At 39.3% G+C, this 17017-nt stretch overlaps 1 protein-coding gene across 1 annotated transcript in view; it reads left to right on the top strand.

The window, feature by feature from the left end:
- Tsga10 (testis specific 10) overlaps nt 1-17017 on the top strand; it is a 101903-nt gene that overhangs the window by 51318 nt on the left and 33568 nt on the right. The window contains exons 10-14 of the mRNA XM_052193036.1: nt 843-958; nt 5052-5206; nt 9647-9702; nt 13298-13466; nt 15593-15703. Of these exons, the coding sequence (XP_052048996.1) occupies nt 843-958; nt 5052-5206; nt 9647-9702; nt 13298-13466; nt 15593-15703 (607 nt within the window). The remainder of the gene's footprint in view (nt 1-842; nt 959-5051; nt 5207-9646; nt 9703-13297; nt 13467-15592; nt 15704-17017) is intronic.

The following is a 17017-nucleotide window of genomic DNA, read 5'->3' as shown; positions in this document are numbered from 1 at the left end:
AACTTAGTTCCCCACTGCTTCCTCAACTTCTAGTGCTAGTTTGACATGCATGTCAGACAATGTGTGCGGATAAATAAAATGCTGTTCATGGGAGATTTCAGTTGTAAAGGTAAAAACCCAGAATAAACCTATAAGTTTGATAACAAGGAATCTGTGATCCTGCTTCAAAGTACAGGATTATCACTCAAGTGAAGCTTTTCAGCCAGAAAAACCACAATCTGGAGAGCTGCGTTGCAAAATTTAAAGATACTAAATATTAAGTATAGGTAAGATGTGTTTCAGTTTATAATATAATGCTAAAATTTGCATAGCAAAACACAACCAAGCAAAAATAGTGTGTGTGTATGTGTGTGTGTGTGTGTGTGTGTGTGTGTGTGTGTGTGTGTGTGTGTATGTGTATGTGTAGGTCAGAAGTCACCACTGGGAGCCGCCCTCGGTTGCTCTCCATCTGCTTTTGAGTTCCAGTCTTTCTCTTTGTGAATCTTGAGCTCACTGATTGGGTAGGCTGTCTGACCAGTGAGCTACAGGAGTCTGCCTTTCCCTGCTCTTGCCCAGCCCTAGGGCTGGACTTACAGTAGATGCTTGTCAGCCATCCTGTTATTTGGGTACTGGGGATCTGAACTCAAGTCCTCTTGTCTGCACAGTGAGCATTTTACTGACTGAGCTATCTTTCTAACCCAGCTCCTTATTTTGCAAATGTGCTGTAGTGTGGGTTCATAAGAATGATAGTATTAAGAGGGAAAACATATTAGTAACCTTAAGAGCTTTTGGATTTAAATGTACTAAACATTGACAAAACATAAAAATTTCAGAATTAGTTTTTATTATTAAAATATTTTCAGACTTTTATATGAAAACACAGAAAAAGATCTTTCTGATACTCAGCGACATCTTGCTAAGAAAAAATATGAGCTACAGCTTACTCAGGAGAAAATTATGTGCTTGGATGAAAAAATTGGTAAGTTTTTTCTGTTACTGTCTTTTCATTTTAAGTTTGGTAGAAATGTACATTTTTCTATATTACAACTAAAGTATGCATACATATATACACTACATTTATATTATATATAAAGTATATACACGAAGTGTACACACACACACACATACACACAGGGAGAGGCCCTTAGCCTTAAGTTTATGAATAAGATTAATGGAAAATGCATTTTTATTTGTCTGTAACATCTTAAAGCTTAGATTCAGAACCCAAACTACTCATCTATGACTTGAATTTCATCAATCAAGAGATAGTTAAAGCCACAGCCCCTTTTCTGTATGATAATTAATTGTAATCCGATTCTATTTGTATAATACTGCAGCTTACTCAGAGCTATTGAAAGGCATTGTAATGTATGTATATTTTCACTTTGGGTAGAGAATGTTCACATATTTAGTAACTTGTACAATAGTATTTGATTTTACAAAAAATGCTTTGATAAATATTCCCATTTATGTTGATGGGAACATCTTATTGCTATTACAAGCAGCAGATAAAGTTTTTGTCTGGATTATGGAAGATTAAAGAAGAGAAAGTTAGGGCTGGGCAGTGGTATCCTATACATTTAACCCCAGTACTTGGCAGGCAGAGGCAGGAAGATCTCTGTGGTCTGAGGCCAGACTGGTCTCTAGAGCTAGTTTTGGTTTGCAGAGCCAGTTCCAGAACTGCCAAGGCTATACAGAGAAACTCTGTCTTGGAAAACCAAAACGGAAATTATTTTTACTATTTGGAATTCTCAGGAAAAATCATCTTCACCAGAGAAGAGTGCAACAATTGATTATCCAATACCAAATGGTCAGGCCTGAAAACATGCATACAAGGAACATATACACATATTTATACATATACATGTATGTAACAGCAGTTTAAAAAAGGAGGCCACAAATTTGAAACAGAATTATGGTGGTTGGGGAAAAGAAAGGAAAGGGGGCGAATGATGTAGTTACATTATAATTTCAACAATGAATTCACAAAGTTTTTAGGCAAATGGTTGAATCTGGAAAATATCATCCTAAGTGAGGTAACCCAATCACAAAAGAATACACATGGAATGCAATCTCTGATAAGTGGATATTAATTAGCCCAGAAGCTCTGAATACCCAAGGCACAATTAGCATAACAAATGACTCCCAAGAAGAATTAAGGAGAGGGTCCTGATCCTGGAAAAGCTTGATCTAGCATTGGAGGGGAGTACCAGGACAGAGAAAAAGGAGAGAGGTGATTGGAGAATGGGTGGAGAGAAGAAGGTTTATGGGACATATGGGGAAAGGGGAACTGGGAAAGGGGAAATCATTTGGAATATTAACAAAGAATATAGAAAAAAATTATTATTTGAACTCCTTTCTGTTGTCTAGTAAATGTTAGCATGAGTTGCTAGGTAAGTAGATTTGCTATTGATTGAGATGAAATATTCAGAGAAAAATATGAAAGATAATATAAAAAGATACCGTATATAAATGGGTACTTTAAAATCATGCAGTCACCCGGGGGAGGGGCAAAAAGCAGAGACTAAGGATGAGAGAATCCAAAACAGAAGCTGAAGTGGTCGAAGCGGTGGGGAAACCTCAGAGGTGGGTCCATCTGCAAGGCAGGCAGGAAAGGTGTTTTAAGCAGAGGGTGTGGTCTCTGTCAGAGACTTTTGGAAAATGAAATAACATGGAGCTAAAAAATGTCAGTCAACTTTAGCTCCCTGGATGTTTCGGTCACAGTGATGAGAAAAGCTTGGAGTGTTATTTGTTGAGGAAGCAGTGATTCAGGAATGAATGAGAATTCAAAGTGGAAGTGGGAAAGAACAGAAAAGTCTGGAGACTTGTGTATATATCATATATATATATATGATATATACACACACACATAAAATTTGTGCACATGCATGTGCACACACACACACACTTGCACCAAGAGGTAGGATTAGAATCCTTGAAGTGAGTACGGGAAAGCAGTAAGACTCCCTCATATTGAAGATACCAGGACTGTGGGATGCCCACCAATGGCTGTGGCTATTGTGAAGTAAAGCTAGCCTGAGCCTTTATGACGGACTGAGCAGTGCAACTGCCTATTATATACATACATATACATATATGTTATATATATATATATATATATATATATATATATATATATATATATATATATATAGCTACACAAAATAAAGGGCTAGTCTCTTGAGACATTTTATATTGAATAATCAGTTGGTGTGTTCTTTCCGTAGGGAAGGCTGTTTTTTTTTTCTGAAAATTCCAATATTAGAAATAATTTCATCTTCCATAAGTCCAACAAAAATTTACCTGGTACTTCTAAGAAGAGTTAGGTGTGATGACATCAACACACAGGAAACTGTATCCAAGTGATTTTATTTGTAATTTCAAACAATTAGAAATTACCCAGAATTCAGCCTGTGGGTAGTTCATACCCACAGTCTCAGCATTTGGAGGTAGAAACTGGAGGATCGTGAGTCCCAACAAGCCCCAAGCCCATTTCTGAGGTTATGCCATGAGACCCTGTCTCAAAACGAATGGAACAGAAACTCGGACAAGCACAGCACAGTGCAATGGGAAGTGCCGAGCAAATGATGTGGCAGCTCTCCCCAGACACCAGGGCCAGGCTCAGGCGTGCTAGCATTTCAAAGGCATGGCTATTGAAGGGCTCTGTCGCTGTGATAAAGCACTCGACAGAGAACCTTCAGGCAGGCAGGGCTTACTTAGTTCACAGTTCACAAACACCAGCTCATGGAGGCAGGGAAGTCAAGATAGTTGGAGCTTAGAGCAGCTGCAGACATGTCTACAGACAGAAGACAGCAGCAGCACGCGCTTGCTGCTCAGTTTGCTTTCTCTGCTTTTTTATACAGTTCATGGCCTACTGCCTAGATGATGTTCCCACTCCCACGTCACAATGTCTCCACATCAATTAATGTGGCATACCAAGTGAATCCTACATTGTCATGTTGACATCACCATGATAGCTGGATGATAGGTTGACTGGTTTTCAGTAGAAATATACTTAGATATAGAAACACCAAAACATGTGTGTTGCCTGGGAGTCATTACATACAGAAAGGCATGACATCGTTAAGTACTATATATGATAGAATGGTATTACCTAGTAAGCACTTCACTGGAATGCCTCTTGACAGGATTAGCTCATGAGGCATTGTTCTAGAGGACTGGTCTACCAGCACTCTCTCTTAGAGCCCTGGAAGAGTGGTTCTCAAACTCTGCTAGAAGGCTAACAGAGATCACCGGGGCTAGACTTGGTGAAGGTTCATGCTGGGTAATTCTGTCCTAGAACATCTACCTCTCCAACGGTTCCCACCCACTGGATTAGAGTCACTGTGGGCATGTGGGCATGGTGTGCTTGTGGAAATACAAGTTTCTGTACAGTGGGAAATCTGCCCACTATCAGATTTTTTTTTGATTCAGTAGGACCATGGAAAGCATAAAATTTTCTATTTCCTAGGTGGTTCTGACAGAGTTGGGTGATAAAACACAGTTTAAAAAAAATCACTGCTTTGTATAAGTTATTCGTGCCTTCAAAATTGACATTGGTTTGTCAGAGTTAGTTCTCACAAAGTGGATATCACAGATGGTTCTCTTTCTTAGAGATTTTAGAAAAATAAGGAAGAATCAAAATATTGGGAAGCATTGGCTCTAAAGATGATTTGATATAATATTTTATTAAATTTTGCTGTCAACTTTACATTCAATATGTTCTATTCAATTACATTCTAGGCTAGAAGTGAGAGGAAGTTAGTGGAGAAAACCTGTAGGCTGCTTTGATGTTCTATTCTCTCATCCATTCCCCTTAGAGCAGTCTGGTTAGATGTTGATATAGAGCTTTCCTTTGCTATAATTCAAAGACATTAATTGTGTTTTTATACTAATGGGCATTTAGAACTTTGTGATTCACTATCATTTGTAATCACAAAAAAATTTTGTTTGGGGTATAGCATTCTTAAGTGATTGGGTAACATAGGACAACTGGTTGGGAAATATTTCAGTCTGATGAGCTAGAAAAAAGATTCTACCTTGATTAAAACAACACCTTTATAATTATTTAGATAATTTTACGAGGCAAAATATTGCACAGCGAGAAGAAATCAGCATTCTTGGTGCAACCCTCAATGACCTGGCTAAAGAAAAGGAGTGCCTGCAAGCGTGTCTGGATAAAAAGTCTGAGAACATTGCGTCCCTTGGCGAGAGCTTGGCGATGAAAGTATGTCCTGCGCCTGGTAGACGAGACAGCGTAACCAGAACGTCTAAATACAACACTGGGCTACCTGACTCGGGAACAGGATTTTCTCAGAGTTTCCCAGAAAGCCAAAACTTTAAAATCCAATGTTGAAATGTTTTAAGCAGGTTTTAGAAAGCATGTATGCAAATCCACTAGCTAATGTTTTAAACTTTCTTTTCAATCATGAATTAGTGATTCATATTCACTGATAATGATTAAATCTAGTATCAAAATAAAGTGGTAAGAATGATTTTTCTTTCAAACATTTTAAATCCATTGCCTTAGAATGGCATATGTTCATTCCATTAAAACTTCCTTTGTGGTTGTAAAATAGGAACATACTTTGTCTTTTGAGATAAGTCTCACTGTGTCACCCTGGATGATCTGAAACAGTATGTAGACCAGCCTGGCCTCAAACTCCCAGAGATCTGTTTGCCTCTGCTTCCCAAGTTCTGGGATTAAAGGTGTGTGCCACCAAGCCTGGCTTATTTAAGGCATTTTTGGGGGCACATGTTTTAGTGTCTTTGTCAGTCTTTGAGAATAGGCTGTGTGCTTCTTGTTCATAAAGTTGGATAATAATGTCACCCATGATTTTTTACTTGTTAAACAATAGCAAAAGATTTCATGAGGAAAACAGGAAAATACAAAAGCCCCTTTTTAGCTCATAAACTGATCCTGAAGGCAAGTCTAGTCTGTTTTTACATTTTTTTTTTTTTTTTTTTTTTTTTTTTTTAGCAAAGATTGTATCATTGAAGTAGGGGCTTTCTCTGTTCTAAGGGAACTAATTTATTAGTATATCCATCTGTCATCCAGTCTTTCAGCAACTATTTATTGACATGTCCTGGGAGATATAATAAAACCTGAGGGTAAATGGGTCCATAGAGTAATAGAGAGAATACCCTACTATTATAGGACAGGGTTTCACTGTAAGGTGCCATGTGTTACTGGAGTTTATCAGAAGCACGTCTGATGCAAACTGGGGCTTGGACCAGGAGGAGAAAGGTCTAGGAAGCCTTACAGGGAGGAACATGTCTACGTTTTTATAAAAGATGACTAGAAGTAAGTCAGAAAAGGACTTAGGAGAAAAGGACCATAGAACTGTAATAGACAAACAGCAGCTTACACCAGAGTCTACTGACTCTTGTGGGAGAATTTCAGGGCAGTTGCAGAGAGTTTATGGCTGGAACATAAATATGCTGCAAAGAGCCACATATGAATGGAGAAATAACCAATCATAAAATACACATGATGTTGGCCGCGGACTTTATAGCTGTGATGCTGTGAGGAGAGGTTACAGCTGAATCTCTGTTTTAGAGTGAACATTCTGTCAATTATAAATCCACATGAAAGATGGACTGTGAGGCCCTGAGGCTAGAGACAGGGACTTATAAAGAGTAAGATAGTGCGACCTCTCCTCAGAAGCTGTGGAGTCATGACAGAAACTGATCTGTTAAGGAAGGAAGACTGAGATGCACTTCCTGCCTCCTCAGTAGTCCTGTGTGCAAGGAAGGAACACAAGAAACAGAACATGCCTGGGAAGAGTGATCATTCACCTCCTGAGTTGGAATTGTCTTTGGAACATGCACATATAATACTTATAGGCTGCTGGAATTTTAGGTTTAGAATGAAAACCAAAAATAAATTTGAAATCATGAGTGTAATTAAAGTCACGGAAGAATATGGTATCTGTGTGCATGTGTGTACACATGTCTGTTTGCATGAATATGTTTGCTATATGTGTGTGTGTTTTCTTGCTGAAATGATCTTTTAAAATTTTAAAGGTTTTATGAACCATACATCCTCTGAAGGGAAAATCATTGGTTAAGGCAGCATTAGAGAGCTAAAAGTGATTGCCAGGCATGGTGGCATATGTCTGTAAACCTGGAAGGGCAGAGGCAGAGAGGCAGAGAGGCAGAGGCAGGAAGATCTCGGTGAGCTCAAGGCTAGCAAGTTCCAGGCTATCTAGAGTTATATAGACTCTGTCTCAAAAAACCAAAACAAACAAAAGAGATAATGTTCTCTGTAGTGACTCTTTAGAACTGAACTAACAAATGCCCATAAGTAGAAAGCAAGACACTTCATGGTCTAATGTGGAGATTCTGGAGAACTCTGCATTAGAGTGAATAAGCTGTTTTACCCCTGGTCATCTTTGCTTTAACTTTAAAGGTTTTATTTTTATTTAAATGTACATTTGTGCATATGCACAAGGATGTTTGACTGCCTGCGGAGGCCAGAGCAAAGTCAGATCCCCTAGAACTGGAGTTACAGACAGCTGAGATCCACCTGACCCAGGTACTGGGACTCAAACTCTGGCCCCATGAACAGCAGCAAGTGCTCTTAACTGTTGAGACAAATCTCAAGCTCTTGGTAATCCTAGTTTTAAGAAATATTTTGCTACTTGACATCAATTAATGGTAGAAAATAGAGTAGCACACTCATAGATTTTTTTTAGTATGAAAAGGTAGAATTGGAAAGTTTGAGTTTTTCTTCTTTATAGTTGTGCTTTAACAGTTCACACGAATGTATGTTCCTCACTAGAAGAACATACTCAGGTTATGCAAGTGATATTAAATTTCCTTTTTATTTTTAGGAATATTAAATTTTCTCAGGTTGGTAGGTTTGGAGAATGATGGTATTAGGGTTCTACTAAAGAGAAATTGTCAGAAACGATATATCATTGGGTTCTACTCAATAATTTTTTCCCCTGGATATGTTCCTACAGAATCTCACTTTTTTTTTCATCCTTTTGATGAAAAAAAATCCCTGTTTAGGGTTATAAAGTATATTCTGTACTTAGTCATCTAATGTCTTTCAAGGCACTAAATGTTCAGTGAAGTTTTCAAAATTAATTTTTAAATATGTGACATCACAACTTACTTAAAACATGTATAAACTGCCTTTTTTTCTTTTTGGTTTTTCAAGACAGGATTTCTCTGTATAGCCCTGGCTGACCTGAAACTCATTCTGTAGACCAGGCTGGCCTTGAACTCAGAAATCTGCCTACCTCTGCCTCCTAAGTGCTGGGATTAAAGGCGTGCACCACCGCTGCCCTGCTAAACTACCTTTTATATGTTTCAAAAATTTGTACACATGTGTGTGCATGCATGCAATATGTGTATATGTGTATGCTTTAGGTTTTGGGTTTCTCACTGAACCCAAAGCAACTCCCTTGGCTAGACTGGCTGCTGTCAAGCCTTAGAGATCTCCCTGTCTCCACACCTCAGTGCTAGGATCACAAGTGTGCACCTTATATGGCTGCTGTCAATGCCTCTGAGGTCCTCATGCTTGCACACACTTGGACATCAAGTGCTTTACAGAGTGAGCCACCTTCCCAGATCCCAAAATATTCCATTTTAAGTGCTGTATGTGTGTGTTTGTGTGTGTACTTGAGGTTTTTTTCCATGAGCTTGTTCTTCAGGGGGTATGAACTGTTTTGTTAATGGGTATTTTAATCATACCCTAGCCAAGTATGTTTGGTCACACTTGTCACATACAGAGCCTTCATCATTCTATCAAAGAGCACAAGCTAAAAAAACACCCTGGAGTGGGACACATGAAGATAGCTATGCTCACTGAGAGTTTTGAAGGCAATAGTACCAGTGGCAGTGCATTCAAATCCATTTCAGCATTGACTGATTTGACACTTTCTATTTTTTCACAACAGCTCTGAAATATATTAGGAGAGTTATTTGAAGTTCATATTGCTAATATAAATAATGTACTCAGTTGCTTTTTTTTCCTAAGAGATGTGGTTCTTTGTGTCAGATTGAGGCTAGTGAAGATCACATCAATTGGTTATCTAATACTAAATGTCAGCCCTGAAAATTTACAGATACATACCATATACACTGAGCAGTTAGTATTTATCTGTTTAGGAATATATGTGCACACACATGTACATAGACATTCATGACAACAATGAATAAAAAAAAGGAGTCCATGGATTTGAAAGAGAGCCATGGGGAGTCTGGAGGGAGGAAAGGTAAGGAGAAGTGGCATTATTATATTATAGTCTCAAAAATAAAATAATTAAAAAACAAATTCAATTATATATCATTCACTTTCCCAAGTTTTATAAGGAACATATAGAAGTAAATTAATACTATTTAGTATGGAACATTTCATTGCTAAGCCCTGGTAGTTATGGGGGTCTTCTATAACTGGAAGATTATTCAAATCTTTTAACCCATTATTAGTTATATGATCTTATATCAATCCACTTAAGTGTATTCTTTCCTTTAATGAATATATTAACTTTACTCAGTACAAGTATATACATTGATTATAGGCTTTAAAGTGTAGAAAATGGCATAAATGTTTACAAACAAATCAAAATCATGGGGGAGGGTTCTTTTTATTCATTCAGCCTTGGCAGAAATGAGTTTTAAATAATTTTAACTTAATATTTTTATTAATTTTAAGGAAAAGACCATTTCAGGCATGAAGAATATCATTGCTGAGATGGAACAGGCATCGAGGTAAATCATTCAAAATTATTGGAGCGCTTACTGGAGTCACAATATGATTTATGTATCATATAAGGAAACTGAAAGTCAGGAGGCTGTGTCATGTATCAGGTAGTAAGTCTGATGGTCAACAGAGGCTTAGGTTGTCCTGAGTAAAGGAGAGAATGGTGTGTACCAGGTGATGTAAGGGGAAGGGCTTCTGGAGCAGACACAGTAGAAAAGATCCACAGCTCCCTCAGGTGTAAGGGACATGAAGGGGACTGGAGGGATGACTCAGTTGTTGGGAGAATGCTCTGCTCCTGCAGAGGAGAGTGGCCCAGACACTCCCACACTCTTCTGCCCTGCAACAGGCATGCATGTGATACATACACACACATAAGGGCGGAGCACACACACACAGGAAATTAAATAAATCTTGGGATAAAAAGAAGTGACCAAAGGAGAAGCCAAGCATGCGAAAAGGCCTGTGCACTACACAGGCGAGTCTGATTGTCATCTGGGGGGTGGGGGTAAAGACTATCAGAGATTTTAAAGTTTTAAGATAACTTCTTATTGAACTATCCAGGGAGAATTGGTACTAAATTGGGTTTAGAAGAGAGAAGAACAATAGAAGGAACGAGTTGTTTCTGATGAGAGACTTTAGGGAAATGTCAGGCTTCTGGTCCCCCATTGCACATGATGGGATGTATGTTCAGAGAAAGGTAATTTTGCCTATGAATTTAAAGAGCCTCTGAGAATTTGCTGTAGACCTGTCCAGGAAGCTTGAGTCTGCAGCATTATCAGGAAGCTAACCATGGAGACAATGATTCTGTGGGCTCCATGAAGCTGGGAACTATGTCAGGCCCTGGAGCAACAGAACTAAATAGAGGCTGAATGTCCTATCAATAGTTGTCTGCATACTGTAGTAGCAGAGAGCTCTAGCTGCCCAGTACAGAAGGATAGATATCTTAGTAGCTTGAAACCAGTGTTGGGGGCCTAGAGCCCCTTAGAGAGCTGTTGCAGTTTAGTCTACATTGGAGGACTGAGGAAGTTGGAGTCTGTTGACAGCAGGAGAAGCTATAGCTGCATATGTTCAGGAGGAAGAGCTGGGGCCAGTCAACACTGCTTTTTCCTAGAAGAGCCATTTAAAGGGTGCTGTCCACTATGAGGATGGGCCTTCCCCAGTATGTTAAGCTTCTCCAAAACCACCATCACAGACGTTCCTATAGATGCATTTCCTATGGTCTTTAAGTGCCATCAAGTTGGTAAGACCAGCTGTCACAACGCCACCTCTTATCAAGTTGGCACACAATCACATCTAATGTTTTTCTTAATTTTTAAATGAAGAATGTAACAAGGTTGTAAGCCTAGTTACATAGGGACATACCTATCCCAAGTCCAACTGAAAATGCACTAATTCTTCCTCCATAAAAATGGCAAAGTCCCTCGAGGAATGGTTACTTTTTTGATAATTCATGAATTCGGTTGGATAATATAAATTTAATGGCACGTAAGTTCTGAAAGCAACTAAATTAAGGTATTACATGCTAAAGCTATAATACATGAAAAAACCACAGAGATCTGCTGAAAAGTATGTATGCACATGTATACATGCATGTATATACTCACAAACAGGGAGCGTGTGATCATTGAAATTCTGGTTTCTATAACTAGTCATATGGCTGTAACTGATAGTGTACATTCTCCATTTCCTCTGCCTTCAAACACTGCCTCAGTAAATCTGGGTTATTTATACAGGGGCATGATCCACACCTTCACTCATGAAGGATCTGGGGTTTTTCCTACCTAGGCTGATTTGCAGTTTCTTTCCCATTGACCTTAATCAAAGGGCATTGTAACTCTAAGAGATGCCTAAAGGATCTGCATTTCAGACATGCTGTTATTTCCCTTCATTATGGGGTAATAGTCAATCTGCTCTTGGAGTCAGAATCAATCCTAATAGTTAATTCCTTTCTTATCATGCTGACTCAGGAACCTGAAGTGGCTAGGAGGATGCCATAGCTTACACTTCAGTGGAATGGTTCTTATACATCCTGATTGAAACACTTTCCCCTCTCTAGAACCAAAACTTGTAGGGCACCAAAACATAACGTTGTGGGAATAGAAAGTAAACATTCTAGTAGATCACTAAGGATGATGGAGAGTGGTACCATTTTCATCCTAGAGGATCACTAGGGATGATGGGGAGTGGTACCATTTTCATTTCCATTTCTCAATCCTTGGGCCATGAGCCCTGGCTAGAGGGATGTAGTGCCATATGTTGGACATTGATTCAGAACATATACAGCCTTCTGGAAACCCTACCCTAGCCTCTGCTATTTCCACATATTAGGTGCTTTAACTCAATCTTGAAAAGGTTGTTTCACTATTCTATCAAGTCAGCTGCTTCAGGATGGCTGGGAACACCATAAGACCAGTAGATTCCATGAGCCTAAGCCCACTGTTAGATTTCTTTGGCTGTGAAATGAGTTCTCTGGTCAGAAGAATTGCTGTATGGAACACCATGACAGAAGATAAGGCATTTTGTAAGCATTACATGCAGTAAAAGTAAATCCATAACTAGAATAAGCATCTGTTACTGTAGGACAAAGTACTGATCCTTCCCTGATGTAAGTAATCCAACATCGAGATAGCCAGCACCAGACATCACCAAACTCATTAAATTCATGCTCATATTTCTATTTATTTACTCTACTACTAGCCTCCAAACCTTTATTAGGCAGGGTTCTGTAGAGGATCAAACCATAGAGTGTATATATGTATAGTAAAGAGGAATTTGCCTCCCATGCTAGGAGCTACATATTCCAGCAGAGGTGGTCTGTGTTCCAGAAGGGCATAGAACTTAGTAGCTACCCACCCCAAGAAACTGGATGCCTTTGTTCTTTCCAATTGGTGCTGGAGGCCTGGAGCTCCCTGTGGAGCCAGTGATGCTCAGATTGTATTGGGAGGAGGGCCAAAGAAATGAGTGAGGTAGCAGAGGACTGAGGCAGCAAGCATGAGTGCACACTCGGGAGGGAGACAGGCACTGTCTGTGCTGCACTGACTTCCCTTCTGTGACGCTGCCTCTTCCCCTTGGAAAGCAGCTGCAAGGTGTTGCCCACTTTGAGAATGGGTCCTTCCCTATCACTTAGTTCTCTCTGGAGCCACTCTCAGACACAGGAGGGCATGTCTCCTATACTTTAAATCCCCATTGTGTTAAGAATTAAAGCTCTTGCTGGAGTTGTGGGCATGACAGGAATTACTTTGAAAAGTGGGGCTGGAAGGAGAACTGGGCTCTGAAAACAAGCTCTTAAAGGCACGGAGTAAAGGGACTCAGCAAGGCAGTCAGCCTTGGTGGCTGTGGTGAACTTCCTATGCACAGTGGAAACTGGAGATCAGTGGCTCACTCACTGGCCTGTGTTTATACCCTCTGTGCTGAAGTGTGGAGCCGCCAGAGAGATCAGCAGCGTCTTTGTGGTGGTAGCTCCTTTAAATATGAATGTCTTAAACTCTCCAGTTAGTTTTCCTTCTGAACAGTTAGTTTTCATCCATCTTCTGTCCTGTAAGAATGTGTTATTCTAGTTCAGTAAACTCTCTCTTCTTATGCACCGTTTAATTTGTGGATTAGACAGTCTACTGAAGCCCTGATCATGTGTGAACAAGATATTTCCCGAATGCGCCGGCAGTTGGACGAGACAAATGACGAGCTGGGCCAGATCGCCAGGGAAAGAGATATCCTGGCTCATGAGAATGACAATCTTCAAGAGCAGTTTGCCAAAGTCAAACAAGAAAACCAGGTATACTTCCTGTTCCCAGAAGTTTTTTCTCAAAGAAAACAATGATTTCTTGTGAGGCACAGCTCTCATCCTTTTGTAGAGCAGCTGGGACACTGCAGCCTGCCACACTCTTATTTTTTACTTTCATAACAGATTGTTATAATTTCTAGATGGCCGTCTCTGGCATAAAGTATTAGATACTAAGGAGAAATGAATGGAATAGAATGGACTTGTTTTAAACCTTAGAAAAGCTTCTGTATCAAAGGGTATTTGAATAAACAAGGGCAAAGAGCTATGAAGTTTTAAAGCAGGGGCGTATTTATGATGGACTATGTATTACTGTGTTTTATTATGATGTGTGGACTATGGTACACTTTTTGGACCTGTTTGTAGCAGTATAATATTTTTTAGGGAAACTAATTTTTAGTCTGTAACCCAATATATATCAGCCTGGCAGAATTCAGTTCTAATAAAACTATATAAATTTGAACATTAAAGCATCCTGTTTCTTGAAAAACTAGAAAATGAAAGAAGCTGGTAACTTACCTCAGTTAGTATGTGCTCGTTAAGCATGAATCCTGAGTTTGACACCCAGAACCATACAAAACCAGGTGTAGTACTGGGTGCCCCTAGTCCCAGCACCCAGGAGGTAGAGGTCAGAGGACCAGGAACTCAGGGTTATCCTTGGCTATAAATCAATCTGACGTCATTCTGGGACACTTGAGTTAACAGCTGCTATTGACGTTTAACATGTATTTCTATTTATTCCATTCAATTCAAAAATTTAATTCTATTCTCTTGTTGTGATGAAATATCCTGACCAAGGCAACATATAAAAAACAGTTATTTAATTGGGGCTTGCTGATACTGTCAGAGGATTAGTCCACGATCACCATTGCAAATGTAGTGGTAGGTAGGCAGGCAGGCTCCTGGATGGGTAGCTAAGAGCTTACATCCTCATCCACAGGTAGCAGTCAGAGAGAAAAAGAGACCGGGCCTGGCATGGGCATTGGAAACCTAAAGTCTCATCCACTGACACACCTCCTCCAAGGCCACAGCACTCCAACAAGGCCACACCTCCTAGCACTTCCCAAACATTCAGGCACTACACAGCCACTCTTGTTTAATTAAGCCTCCACACTACTTTCATGTACACTTTTCTATGTGAGGAAGCAGGAGAGCCGGTTATCTAAGACTCACATGGGGTTGACTGTCACTGCTAGGCTGTATTGTCGTGCATTCTAGGAATGGTGTAATCTGTAAGGTAGATGGCAAACTAAGCAATTACTGTAGTGCCCAGCCTGCCACCTATCAGTTACCACGGTATACGTTTCTCTGCCTCCTTCCTGCATACTCTTGATTGGCACCAGAAGAAAACTAGTATCCTAAGAGTTTGCACACACTTCAGGGTAGCTTTCTTCTTCCCTTAGGCCATATGAGAGAGGTCTCTGTGTAAACCACAGACTAAGAAAGAACATTGTAGAAATTTTGGAAAATGGAAACCTTAGAAAGTTTTGTTCTTAATACCACATCTTTTAACAGAAATTTAAGTTCATTATAGAACTTTCTTTGGAGGAAAGGAAAAAAGAAATATCTCTTGGTATCTTTACCATCCAGTTACTGTTGTATTACATGTGCATATTTACTGATTTCATAGCGATTGCAGTTGTAAACATTGTGAATAGAATGTTTTATATTTCAGAGGTAGAGAGCGTCCTTCTTCTCTTATGAGCTTCTGGATATGCTCAGTGCATCTCTATGAGACTGGCTCACAGGTTCTCTATGAAAATCTTGTTTACAGTAAACATTATGCAGAAATTCCCACTCCTGACCACAACTGAAGCCTTAACTCTTCACTAGCTTGGCAGCCAAAATACTATTCTCTCGTCTTAATTAGCATATTTTTGTTTACTAGTAAGGTTTAATTTAATGTCACCAACTTACGCTTCCTCATGGTGACTTGTCTGTCTGGACCCCTTGCCTGTTTTATTTTGGGATTTTTAAAAACCAATTTCACATAGATTTTAGTATAGTTGTTATATTAATTTTATATAATCATCTGATTAAAATATTTACAATTTAGATGCTTTTAGATATAGAAATGTTTATTTATTATAGTCAAATCTAGCTATCTTTGTTTTTGATAGGCATTGTCCAAAAAACTGAATGATACTCATAACGAACTCAGTGACATAAAGCAGAAGGTCCAGGATACGAATCTGGAGGTTAACAAGTTGAAGAACATATTAAAGTCTGAGGTACACAGATGCAGTTTTTTCCTTACTCGTGATACAAGTTTTCATAAGACCTAATTTAATGATCTGTTACACTCACCAGATTTGTGAACCAAGTCTTCATTTAATCATATGTTACGGTTTTGACCATGCAGATTAACCATTTATGTTTAGAATCACCAGTGTCCTAGAAGATGACTCTAGAACATGTTTTCTTTCAGTTTGCCAAATTCAGAGTAAACATCCTAGGTAAGTATATTCTCTCTAATCGAAGAAAAGAGGCATAAAACACTGAGTTTTCTGTTGTACACTGACCACCGTGGCTCCCCCTGACGGTTTGATAGGGCAGAATAGACCACACGATTCTTAGACCATCTGTTTCTAAGAACCAGTAGATTTCGGTTATTTACACATCTCTTTAGCCTCTATTTGATCTAAGGTGTGTGTGTGTGTTTGTGCATGTGTGTGTGAGAGAGACACTTCAGAGATTTCCAGATGTGGATGTATGTATCAGCTCTGTAATAATACAGTTTGTCTGAACATAGAGATGCACTTAGTGCTGTGTATTAAGTACATAGAGATGTACTTAGGTAAAATATCTGAAATAGTGAATAGATCAATATCATAGGTATATGTTACCTACATGAGACTCAAATCGTCTGTGGGAACTTTACTTCCATAATCTGCATATTTGATTTAACATATAATTCATATCTGCATACAAACATATTTTGAACATTTGTTCATAGTATACATAAACAATATTTTAAGGGCTTGGTGAGGTAAGGCATTCTTAGGACTCCTAGATCAGACCCATCACCTGCAGGAGCTGTGGAGCTTCTGAGTCTGGGGGACATACATTTGATTAGAAAGGGTGGGGTGTTCATTTGTTGTACTTCAGTTATCTTATGAGTTCAGGATTTCTGATAGAGAAATGCACTGTTTCCAGGAGGGAGGGCACTCCTGACATTAGTGAAATTCTAGTGGAAGTTTAAAGAGCAGGCTTGGCAGCCCACAGTTCCTATGTTTTTCCCTGATGCATGTGTATTCTATGTGAATGTGTGCCTATCTGTGTGTGAGTGTGGATGCCTGCAGAGGCTGCATGTGAGTGTGGATGCCTGCAGAGGTTACATGTGAGTGTGGATGCCTGCAGAGGTTACATGTGAGTGTGGATGTCTGCAGAGGTTACATGTGAGTGTGGATGTCTGCAGAGGCTACATGCCCTTCAGCCAGAGCTATACACAGTTGTGAGTTGCTGGGAACTGAACTTGGGTTTTTACAGGAGCAGTATGAGCCGTCTCTCTAGTCCCTAAGATAAGATAGGATTTTGAGGAAGCC

Source organism: Apodemus sylvaticus, chromosome 9, assembly GCF_947179515.1.
Source record: "Apodemus sylvaticus chromosome 9, mApoSyl1.1, whole genome shotgun sequence".
Lineage (NCBI taxonomy): Eukaryota > Metazoa > Chordata > Mammalia > Rodentia > Muridae > Apodemus > Apodemus sylvaticus.
The sequence above is the reverse complement of the archived record's forward strand: the minus strand, read 5'-3'. Positions and strand labels throughout refer to the sequence as shown.